At 40.9% G+C, this 12605-nt stretch overlaps 1 protein-coding gene across 1 annotated transcript in view; it reads left to right on the top strand.

The window, feature by feature from the left end:
* LOC126335440 (protein FAN-like) overlaps nt 1–12605 on the top strand; it is a 185014-nt gene that overhangs the window by 113038 nt on the left and 59371 nt on the right. Inside the window, exons 15-16 of the mRNA XM_049998722.1 lie at nt 6190–6278; nt 10140–10281. Coding sequence (XP_049854679.1) covers nt 6190–6278; nt 10140–10281 — 231 coding nt within the window. The remainder of the gene's footprint in view (nt 1–6189; nt 6279–10139; nt 10282–12605) is intronic.

Genomic DNA, 12605 nt, shown 5'->3' on the forward strand with positions numbered 1-12605 from the left:
TGTTGCAGGGTAGTAACTGGGGGCATCCGCAGTCTGTAGTGACGTCACAGGGGCATCCAAAATGGGACACCAGATCTGAAGGAAAGCTGCGCCCACAGTTTCAGCTAAAATGTTGGGGATAGAAGTGGCCCCCAGCCAGCATACAAATCATTCAATAATTTTCAGCAGATATCAAAAGCCATTGGAGGAGGGTGGTGGACTGACAATATCAAGGTTTACATGTGTGAACTGAAGTTATGTGGGGGAAAGGCAGCTGCAGGGGATCGAACGTGGTATCTGACTTTGGTGTGCTGGAATCGGGTACAGGACTGGGCACAGTTGCTGCATTCATGTTGAATGCCCAGCCAGACAAAGTGTTGTCTCATAACAGTGGCAGAAGTGTGGGTGTATACAGCTGTTGACGTGGTCATGTACCAGTTTCCGGTAGGCAGGAGCGACAAAGGGGTAGAAGTGATTGTTGAAACCATCAGGTTGTAAAGGGTCCATGAGGACATACCACATCTTGCAGTCAGGTATGGATCTTAGCAGGAGTTTGATGCCAAAGTCAACATTCTGAAGGATATGGGCTAGTTCCAGGTCACACTGTTGTGCAGAGACCATGATGTTGTACTCTAAGGGTTGGGTGTTGGCACAGAAGTGGCTAAGGCAGTCTGCCGAAATGGTGTCAACGCCGACAACATGCCGGACATCAGTACTGAATTGTTTGATGTACTCGTGTGGTCTAAAATGTCGGAGTGACATCTGGTCTTTTGTCCTTCCTGCAAAAACTAGGGCAAACGGGCAGTGGTTTGTGACAATCGTAAAGATACGTCCCTGGACTGAAAATCAGAAATAGCAGACAGGTTTATAGACTGTGAGCACCTTGCAATCCTTTGTGCCACAGCAGCATTGTGCATCAGAGAGCTTAGATGGGGGGAGAAAAAAAGGAGGGGGGGGGGGGGAGGGGGGGGAGCGGTAGCCAGACATTTCCCAAGCATTGCTGTAGGACATCACTGATAGCCATCTGGTTCACTCTGCCACTATTGCGAGAGGGATAGGGATGGGCCAAAGGTTTGCGTTGGTGATTTTTTTGAAGCTCTTGATCATGGTCTGGGTCCAAGGGACCAATTTATTGTCTTTGCTTTTATCACCATGGAGTGCTGTAGAAAGGGCTCCTGGGTACAGAGGCATCCTTACAATGTTGATGGAAAAAGTTGACCCTGCTGATAAAACACTGGAAGCCTTGGAAAGGAGTAGGGCATGGGAAGTCCGCTACTGCATGTTCTGTCTAGGGGAGCAAGGGGAGCAGGCAGGGACCACTGGCAGAGACTAAGTGTTCAAGGAATTCAAACTTGCTTGCCCGGAAAATGCTTTTTTCCTTGTTGAGTGTCACTCCAGCTTTCTGTACGTGGGAAAAAATTTAGTGTGTGTATTGGTGTTATTGAATAGGGTCCCTGGAGGAGATGAGTGTGTCGTCTAAGTAGCTGAAACACACCATTGCAACCCAGATGGTGATGTAATGCACAGTGTCATTCTGAACTTTCTGGGGAGCACTGGATGGCTGAACGAGGAGCGTAAATTCTGCAAGATACTGAGCATATGGGCCTGAAATCTCCAGCTGTTTCACAGTGAAACACGTGGCGGAATGGCAGCTGCAGTGGCTGGACCTGCTGGAGGTGTCATTGACTGAACAATGCTTTGCTACATTGGCCAGTAGACTGTAATGACCGGGGAAGTTGGCGCATGGAATGGGGTCAGTAATGTATACGACTGCAAAGGTCCACAGTAACTCGTACAGAAGCACGAAATCGAGCGACTGGGTAGGCACACCTAAATAGGGATGGATGACTTGTTAGCGGCCGTGATTTGGAGGGGAGAGGGGGGGGGGGGCAGGATTTTGGAGTAGTTTGTGGTGAAATAAGGATAAACTGGAGCCGGTGTTCACGAGGTAGTGGACAGAGGAACTAGTGCATTGTGATCCTTTACATATAGGCACTATAAATTGGTGGAGCACGGAGTCTTGCAGTTATGGAGTTCTTGCCAAACCTTTGGTGGCACTAGCACATTACACCTAGATCGTGGTGGTCGTCTGAGGGCTAGTTTGAACCATGCCAGTGGGGCAGCTGTTTTCATGTGGGCTGGCTTTGTGAGGTGAATGTGAAATAACATACCAGGCTCAGGCGACAGTGCTTGGGATAAGGTGACCAACAACTAGCTCGAATTTTGTGGTGTCGCTCATGATAGAGCACACTGGAAAAGTACCTCGGTGGAAGGAAACCACAGGCATGGGTGCAGCTGCATGACTGGGGAAGCTCTTCAGAGTTGGCTTGTGCTAGGCATACCGCTCCGTTGGTCAGCTGAGTCAAGCAGTTCTGTAGTGCTAACAGTTGTGTGCGAAGTTTTAACACCTCCAAAGTGTTGCAGGTGCTAGGTCAGGAGGGGTAATGGGAGACTGCTAGCTGGAGAGCCCATCAGGTGTGACTGCAACAGGAATGCGAATATGTGGCAGCAACATTGTAACTTAATCGTGTGAGTAGAATTACGTGGTATGTGGGGTGGTGCTGGCAAGCAGTGTTGTGTAGAAGAAGGTAAACAGGACACGCTCAGTGTGGACCAAACAATGCAATGTCTGCCATTTTTTTGCAGCAGAAAGGAGGGTTTAGTAAGTTACACAGTAAAGCCCACTTGTTTAGGTGGGTGGCTGTCAGCTACAGGTGGGGCATGGTGGTCCCTGCAGAGGGAGGGCAAGCTTGGAGGGGTGCGGGAGGGGAGTGGTGGTGCATGTGGAGCGAGGGCTTGTGAGGGGGGAGGGGGAAGTAGAAAAGACAAGAGGAGAGGTGTGGGTGCAAGTGGGATGCATCTGGCTGACCTAATGGAAACTAGTTTTGTGACCATATGGGGTGTGCTAATCAGAATAATAAAAAAAGAAGAACCAGTGTGTTTCAGTAATGAGACTCGGTACTTTGGTGTAGACTGGGTCACCTGTGAAGGGAGTGATTTAAAGGTTCCCTTCTATGCTCATAAGGGGCATACAAGTCTAAAGAGGCACACTAATTACCAAAGATAACAATAAATAATGAGGCATGCGAAAAGAGATACACGAGTTAGTTCAGAGATATTATTTCTTAAAGCTAACAACTATGATAAAGTTTAATGAGTTACTACCTCTTAACCGAGGGGGGGGGGGGGGGGGATCCTCGCTTGTGGTGGAGTCTTTGAACAGGGCAGACTATGGATAGTTTAAAGTAATTCATTTGGTGTTATGTGGCTGCGTGACAAGACAAGCCCCAAGAAGGGGGACATCAACACAGAATTTCCCTGGAACGACATCTCTACGCCAGCCTAATGAATCCATAGGAAAGGAAGGGAGGAAGTTTGAGAATGAGATAGACTCACCTGGCAGTCAAGGGAGCTAGTAGGGTCAGAGAGAAAACTTACTTCAGTGGCGTGCTTGGTGGTAAAGGTGTGCCAAAATGGCCATAGATGAAATGGTAGTAAACCCACTTGGAACTCCTGGCGCTCACTGCTCTTCACCGCACTAAGTACTCCACACTGCACACATTAAGCCCAGTGCTGATAATGGGGGACGTGGACCAGGCATCCGGCATCAACTTTGTATAGCCGCAGTTAAGGCAAGTCCCCTCGAAGGAACCTGGCTCGGGAAGGCAGTGAAGAAGATGTGGTAGCACTACTCCGGTGAAATGCAGCAGATGACGACATGAGCCACTTGGCTTGTGTGAGAAGACCTGCCGAAAGCAAGGCTGGGAAATGTTGCCTTATCAGTGTGGGAGAACAGACTACTTGAATGACAGCTAGGCACGCATCACATCTGGAAAGTGTGACAGTCTAAGTTCTACCACTGGTAGACGTGACCAGCGAGGGTGAGATGTGGTGTTACCTAGGCTGCCAGGCACTTTGCTTGTCACTGGGTTTTGGTCATTGCAACATGTCATCTGCCGCTACAAGTGGAGGACAGTGGAAGGAGTGCCACAACATGCAGGTGCATTTGTAATGTTGTTACTGTATGTGCACCCTCTGTTGGAATGCAGGTTCCTGGAATTAAAAATTTGATGTCAAATCAATGTTAATTAACTGTTGCTAGACATTTCTTTAGTCACAAGAAGTTTTCTTTCTGAAGATATTAAAGAAATTGCTGGGTCCCACACCTTACCCAATTGAAAAGTGCTATCATGATTAATAACATCTTCCGCCAAATCCATTTCCACCAATTCTTTAATAATTGAATTCCATAAGGATTTTTTTGTGGCCAAGATTTCTATGGCAGAATAATGCATGGAATAACCTGTGGAGATACTATGCACCTCTATGACTGACTGACTGGGCTGCAAAAGGCTGGTTTGCTAATCATATTCAAAACACCTTTCATGCACTGTACGCATTGTCTGACCAATGTAGGCTTTGCCATACTGCCAAAGCATTTTGTTGATTCTAATCCTCCACAATTCCAGATCATCCTTTGCCAAACTGGCAAAAGCACAAGTCTTTGTAGGTGGGTGGAAGATAACTTTGACATAATGTTTCCTTCAGATTCTGCCTGATTTTAATTGAGTACTGCCGACATATGGGAGGAATGCCCTGGACTTGGACCGCTCCTTCTCCTTTTGAATAATCATATTCCTTCCTCCTCAAAGCTGTGCCAATCTGATGTGGAGCATATACAATATCTTTGAACACAGATTGTAGGAATTCCAGCTCTTTTGTAGGGCTGTTTCCACCAAACACAAAGGAGCTGGAACATCTACAATCTGTATTCAAAGATAATGGATATTCTCCACATCAAATCTGCACATCTTTAAGGAGGAAGAAATGTGAGTGCCCACGAGATCAAAGAGGGGAAGGAACATTTCAAGTCCAGGGCAGTCCTCCCATGTGTCAGTAATATTTTGTCAAAATTAAGCAAAATTTTAAGGAAACATTGTCAAAATAATTTCCACTCATCTACTAAGATTTTAGCTCTTCTCGGTTCAGCAAAGGACAATCTGGGATTGTGGAGGTGTGAAATCTGTAGATCACCTTCCCAATGTCACAATGCTTCTTTGGTCAGACAATGTTGTTGAACATGATTACCACCCTTGCCTTTCATAGCCCAGTAAGTCAGCCATAGTTGTGCAGTGTATCTCCACAGACATTGCTCCATGGATTATTCTGTCATGGAAATCTTGGCCTTGACAGAATCTTTCTGTGTTCCAGTTAATAATGAATCGATATAAATACATTTGGCCGGAGATCTTCTTAGTTGTGATGGCACCTTTCAGCTGGATGAGGTGTGGGACCCAGTGATTTCATTAATATATTCAGAAAGAAAACATTTCATGACTAACAGCACGTAGAGTGACAGTAACTTTTTATTAATTTGATTTCTGGATTTTAACTCTGTGAGCCCGCATTCCAACAGAGAGGGCACATGCAATATCACCATTACATTTGCACCTGTACACTACAGTTGGAGCAATATTTGAAGAGGATAAGAGACTTGACAGGGGTTGCTCATGTAGCAGCTGTCTGAGTGCACACTCCTCCACACGTTTCTGGTATAAATCTAGAAATGCGAACTAGCAGTCTCCAGTGCAGAACACTCACGTAAAATGGCTGTATGCTTGTCAGCCAAAATATCATGACATGAAGTCAGCGTCCTCTGGCTGCAATCCCAAAACTGATTAAATACAAAAAGCTTATCTTCCTACTTTATTTTTCACTCCTCGGGTATTTTGGTGAAATGAGCTAAACACTTCTTTTCAGTGATGTCTTACATATTTCCTGGGAGTGTTCTGCCATTGTAATTTCAATTAGCACTGCCTTTCTAAATCATGACTCTAACCTGAAAATGGTGCCTCTCTGACACTAGAAGTCACAGGGATTTGTCTAATTGAGGTTCCATTATATTGTCTGCAAGGCTGTTAGCTATACATATTCTTCCCTGTGTTATTAATGAAAAGGAAGAGCATTTCATTGGCAAAAAGGAGCTGATACAATTATCTTTTAAAACTTTTGAAATGGGATATTGCATGAGGGGGTGATAAAAAGCATATAATATATGGCAAAGAATTGTCACACATTTTATCTCAGCTGTCATTATAGTAACTTAAGGTCATTGAAATTTGTTATGTATTATTTGATTGCCTAGTATTTCATTTGGTGTGGTTTTCCACAACTTGAGTAATATTCTAACAATTTGAAATTGGTTTGCAGCAATAATAAGAGATTAGTGTCTGGAACAAAAGATGGTGATCTTCTTCTGTGGTCATTGGAGAACTACACATTAGAGCGAAAATTGCCAGGTAGATACTTATTTCCATTGCTTCATTATTAGTTTTTTATTTAATTTGTTTTGTTTTGTAATACATGTTGTTAGTTGTGTAGTCTTCAGTCTGAAGACTGGTTTGATGCAGCTCTCCATGCTACTCTATCTTGTGCAAGCTTTTCATCTCCAAAAACTACTGCAACTTACATCCTTCTGAATCTGCTGACTGTATTCACCTCTTGGTCTTCCTCTACAATTTTTACCCCCAACACTCCCCTCCAATACTAAATTGGTGATCCCTTAATGTCTCAGAATGTGTCCTATGAATCAATCCCTTCGTTTAGTCAGCTTGTGCCACAAATTTCTTTTCTCCCCAGTTCTGTTCAGTATCTCCTCATTAGTTACATGATCTGTCCATGTAATCCTCAGCAATCTTCTGTTGCACCACATTTCAAAAGTTTCTATTCTCTTTTTGTATATACTGTTTATTATCCATGTTTCACTTCCATACAAGGCTACACTCCATACAGATACATTCAAAAAAGACTTCCTAACACTTACATCTACATTTGACATCAAAAATTTCTTTTTTTTTTTCAGAAACGCTTTTCTTGCCATTGCCAGTCTACATTTTATATCCTCTATAATTCAGCCATCATCAGTTATTCTGCTACCCAAATAACAAAACTCAAGTACTACTTGAAATGTCTAATTTCCTAATTTAATTCTCTCCGTATCACCTGATTTAATTCAACTACATTCCATTAATCATTGTGTTTCTTTTGTTGATGTTTATCTTAAATCCTTTCAAGACACTATCCAATCCATTTAACTGCTCTTCCAAGTCCTTTGCTGTGCCTGACAGAATTACAATGTCATCGTCAAACCCCAAAGTTTTGTTTTTTCTCCCTAAACTTTAATTCCTACTCCAAATTTTTCTTTGGTCTGCTGCTAGCTCAATGTACTGATTGAATAACATTAGTGATAGGCTATAACTCTGTCTCGCTCCCTTATCAACCACTGTTTCCCTTTCATGCCCCTGACTCTTATAACTATCATCTGGTTATTATACAAGTTGTATATATCCTTTTGCTCCTAGTATTTTACCCCAGATACCTTGAGAATTTCAAAGAGAGTACTCCAACCAACATCATCAAAAGCTTTCTCTAAATTTACAAATGCTGTAAACATGGGTTTGCCTTTCCTTAACCTATCTTCTAAGATAAGTCTCACTGTCAGTATTGCCTCATATGTTACTTTGTTTCTCTGGAATCCCAACTGATTTTCTCCAAGGTCAACTTTTATCAGTTTTTCATTCTTCTATAAAGAATCTGTGTTAGTGTTTTGCAACCATGGCACATTAAACTAATACTTCGGTAATATTCACACCTGCCAGAACCTGCTTTTTTGGAATTGGAATTATTACAATGTTCTTGAAGTCTGAGGGTACTTCGCCTCTCTCATACATCTTGCACACCAGATCTCTCATACATCATGCACACCAGGTGAAAGAGTTTAGTCATGGCTAACTCTCCCAAGGCTGTCAGTAGTTCTGATGGAATTTCATTTGCTCCTGGAGCCTTATTTCAACTTTGTTTATTCAGTGCTCTGTCAAATTCTTTTTAGTATCACATCTCTCATCTCATCCTCATCTACATCCTCTTCTATTGTTATAAAATTGCCTTGACGCTTGTATCCCTTGTATAGACTGTCTATATATTCCTTACACCATTCAGCTTTCCCTTCTTTGCATAGGACTGGTTTTCTGTCTGAGCTCTTGATATTCATACATCTGCTTCTCTCTTCTCCAGAGGTCTCTTTAGTTTCCCTGTAGACAGTATCTGTCTTTTCCCTAGTGAAATATACTTCTAAATTCTTACATTTGTCCTTGAGCCATTCGTGCTTAGCCATTTTTAGACATTTGTATTCCTTTTTTCCTGCTCCAATTGTTGTATTTTTATATTTTCTCCTTTCATCAGTTAAAATCAGTATCTCATGTGTTAGTCAAGGATTTCACTTAGGCCTTGCTTTTTACCTGTTTGATCCTCTGCTGTCTTTATTACTGCATCTCTCAGTACTACCCATATGTCTTCTACTGTCTTCCTTTCTCTGGTTTTAGTCATTCATTACCTAATGCCTCCTCTGAAACTCCCAACCACCTCTGATTCTTTCAGTTTATCCAGGCCCCATCTCCTTAATTTCCTACATTTTTGCAATTTCTTTAGTTTCAATCTGCAGATCATAACCAATAAATTGTGATCAGAATTCACATCTGTCTCTGGATATGTCTTACAATTTAAAATCTGATTCTGAAATCTCTGTCTTACCATTACACAATCAGTCTGAAACCTTCTAGTATCTCCAGGCCTTTTCTACCTATGCAACCTTGTTTTATGATACATAACCAAACTGAAATCATAACTCCTTTGATTCTGCAGTACTGTGTATAATTTCTTGCAACAAGACATGCGAAAATGTAGATCATGGTTTGTGTTAAAATATGTAAATTTGAAGCATAATATTTGTCTCAAGCATGCACTGATTCGTTAATGCCTTTTGCAGCCTTAACTGCTCTGTTACTAAAATACTTTACCACTTTACCATGACATATATTACTACATTTCTACAGTCATTTATTCGTTCACTTACACTGGGGGGGGGGGGGGGGGGGGGGGGGGGAACAACACCCTCAAGGACAAGGTCGTTTATTGACAAGTGAAGTGACAGGTAGTCACAAACTTGATTGATAAATACAATGTACATTTCAGGAAGCAAATTCTTTTGCTTACTACTTCATGGCACTGATTAGGAACCCTCCCCCTCCTTTCCTTGATGCAGAGCTATGTTTCATAGGTGTATATTGCTAAATGCTGCTATCTTCACTGTGCACCATATATACATGGCACAACAGCTATGTAAACTCATAGTTAATCCTGAATCGTTAGGACCTCTCCTAATAAGGAGTAGGTCCACTGACTACACGGTATATGTGCATCCAGGCAGATGGTATAGATGACAGTCAGTTCCCTTTGTCAGCAGGACATGAAGCTTCACATGATTTTGGGCCAATGACCCAAAAAGGCTGGAATAACTGTTAATGTTAAATTCTTTATGTTTCTTGTTCTGGACAAGAGAAAATTAGTTCTTAAATGTATTACATGTGAAGCAATAATATTTGTGACAGAAGTGGTTATTCCTACTGTCTTTTAAGTACAATATGTTTTATAGATTGATTTATGCTTGTTGCAAAGCTATCCCTTACTTAGTTTTCTTTTACTATTACTTTTCCTCCTGTATTATTTTTCTGCCTACTCACATTAATATTACTTGAATACACGTGTGGCTTCAATTCAAAGTTTGACTAGAAGGGGTAGATTGCTTCATATCAGGTTGTTTGCAGTCCCTCTTAGATTCTTTATTGTGCTGAATATTATGTCAGAAAATTCTCTTTTGCTATATGTATCTTTATGATATAATTTGTGTTCTTGCGGCAATATTTATTCAATTGAATTGAGCAATTTTTCAATTGAAAAGATCAGTGGAAGAAAGCGCTATCCCACAGGAGCATATTTTGTGATAGTTCATTCTAGATGTCAGACAAGAAGAATATAAATAAAAAAACACACAACAATTTATGTATCAGACATTGTTTTTTACAGTACATATGAAATTAATTACTACCTGAATGTAGTGCATTCAGAATCAACAGATAACATGATTAGATCAGTCCTTACTACATTGAGGGTTAGCACTTTCTTTTGCTGTCCCCTCAGTTAGTTCTGTATAAGAAAGGAACACCACCATACTGAAAATTATTAATGTATAAATAGGCCGTTCTGTGAATTACACAAACCTTGTCACTCTATAATAGCTCAGAATGTTTTTCCATTCTTTCTAGGTCACCAAGGCACAGTGTTTGCTGCCAGTTTTAGTCCTGATGAAAGTAAACTTATATCCTGCAGCGAGGATCGCACATTCAAGATTTTTGATTTAAGTTCATGTATGCAAGTGTATTCTAAAACACTTGATGAGGAGTTGAGGTTTGTATTCTTGATTTAATATATTTTTGTACAATGTTCCCAGTTTCAATAAATCATAGAAATGACAAGACTTATCAACATAAGCTGATGTTTACTTTATTCTTTAATATGTGACTAGTCAAAGACCATTATCCAGCACAAATTTTGCTAACCTCAATATCTTCCAGACATTATAGTCTGTTTCAAAACACATCCTGTTCTAACATGGGGGTTCCGGGATGTTCGACCTCTTAAAGCCTTTCTGAGCTTACTTAATTCATGTTGTGGCAGTCTTCTTGGTCCAGAATGTATCACATATTAGTTTGGACACTTTATTTTTGTCCATTCTGTACAGGTGCCCAAAAAACATCACCTCATTTTGCTTATGGTCTGTGAGAACCTCAACACAGTCTGGTAGATTCTTTTATTGTTCCAAAATTTTCATCCAGTCTCACCTGAATTGCACCCATGGTGTTTAGTAGGATTCCCCTTCTCGAGGTCTCCAGCTTCTCTAGCTTGCAGTTCATTGAAAGGTATTCACTGGCATACAGGCATTCTGTTGTGTCCACAACATTACATTGTCTCAGTTTGGCATTCCAGCAAATGCACGTTTTGTTGAAAAAAATTTTCTCCAGCCCATACACTCACTCAATATTTTTTAAAATCAAATTGTTTATTGCAGCTCTATCTAGTCCATTTTCTTGTATGTTCTTTACACTCATAACTTGGCCTATTTCTGTTTCAAGGAATTTTGGTCCATATTCGTCATTCATCAGTAATTTCATAATTTGTATTGAGATCCTCAACCCCCATATACAAACAGACCTCTCTAGGAAATTGTGTGGGTGTGGATACTCACTGTGCCTCTGCTACCCAAGAGTCTCGCAAAGTCATCTGTAAAGGCCAGGCAGCTGGCTGTAATTCTTAACAGATCGTGCTTATTATTAAAGTTTCAAGTTTTGATTTTCAAACAATCACCATCTTTTATAGAACACAGGTGAATAGTAGTGGTGGTAGATGATCACAGTGTCTCACACCCGTCTTTATTTCAAAGACTCGGATCGGTTCTCCCTCGAACTTCACTTGGGAGATTGTGCCTGTTAAGGTCTCACTGATTATGTTTGCCAGTATGGGCTTGACACCAAATTCCTTGATCATCCCAATCAGAGTCTCCCTGTCCATCAAGTAAAAAGTCATTTTGAAGTCTATGAAAGACAGCACAATTTTCCTGGAAATCAGCTTTCTGTGACAGATGATTGACTTCAAATTCAGAATTTGCCCAGTGTAGGAGTGGCCTTTCCAGAATCCTGGTTGTTTATGTAGGGTCACTCTATCCTAATGAGAAGTATTTTTGAAAGGATTTTAGAGACAACCAGTTGTCAGCATCATGTTTGTCTCCTTTCTTATGAAGCAGAACAATGTGCCATTTTCCATTCTTCTGTCATTACTACTACTACTACTACTACTACTACTACTACCACTACCACCACCACCACCACCACCACCACCACCACTACTACTACTTTTATCTTTTCAGTTTGTAATTTCACAAGACTATGTTTTTATTATATTTTATTGTTTTTCAGTAAGTTTTGTTTATTTCTACATAATTTTGTCATTGACTCAAAATTAAATAAATAGACAAATAAAAATTACTGTTCTAGTTTGTTATGAAATTCTCTGGACATTATTTTTTGGTATGTAATCAGACACACTTGTGCAGCCATAGGAAAGGTTAGTAGATACAGTACCATCATAAAGATACTTGTAATATAGTTAGCTTCTCCTTTATTTTGTGCTTAACACTAGGTTCTGTTCTTAAACAGTGTTCATGCCTTGACAGAAAAGTTCTTCCCCTTTTAACACCACTTAAGTTTTGAACGGTTTTACTAAAAAAGACAGAGATCCCGTAATTGCATCTTAGCACTAATTAAGAGAATCAACCAGAGTGACCAGTGCCCAGTCCAGACATTCATACTTTGCAGCAGATAATACCCATAACAGTCTTGATGAATTGCTCTGTGGAGAACAAATATGGAGGGCCTCTCACTAACCAGCACTGTAGGCAGTGTGGTGACTCAAAGTCTGCTGCCCTCTGGAGCAAATGCATTACAAACAATCCAAAGTCTAACTGGCTGTAAAAATGTCAGTCTTGAATGTAAACTGAGGGCTCTGCTGGCATGTGATCAGTACACACTGGTTGTGTTGATCCCAGACTATTGAAATTCAGAAGCATTAAGATCTGAGTTGAGAATATTATGAGTATTGCTCTGCTGAAGGTTAATGTTGTTCATACGTCTTATCAAATTCTTTGCACTCAGGCAGGCTTGTGAATCATGGATAGA

This window comes from Schistocerca gregaria, chromosome 2 (assembly GCF_023897955.1).
Source record: "Schistocerca gregaria isolate iqSchGreg1 chromosome 2, iqSchGreg1.2, whole genome shotgun sequence".
NCBI classification, from domain to species: Eukaryota; Metazoa; Arthropoda; class Insecta; order Orthoptera; family Acrididae; genus Schistocerca; species Schistocerca gregaria.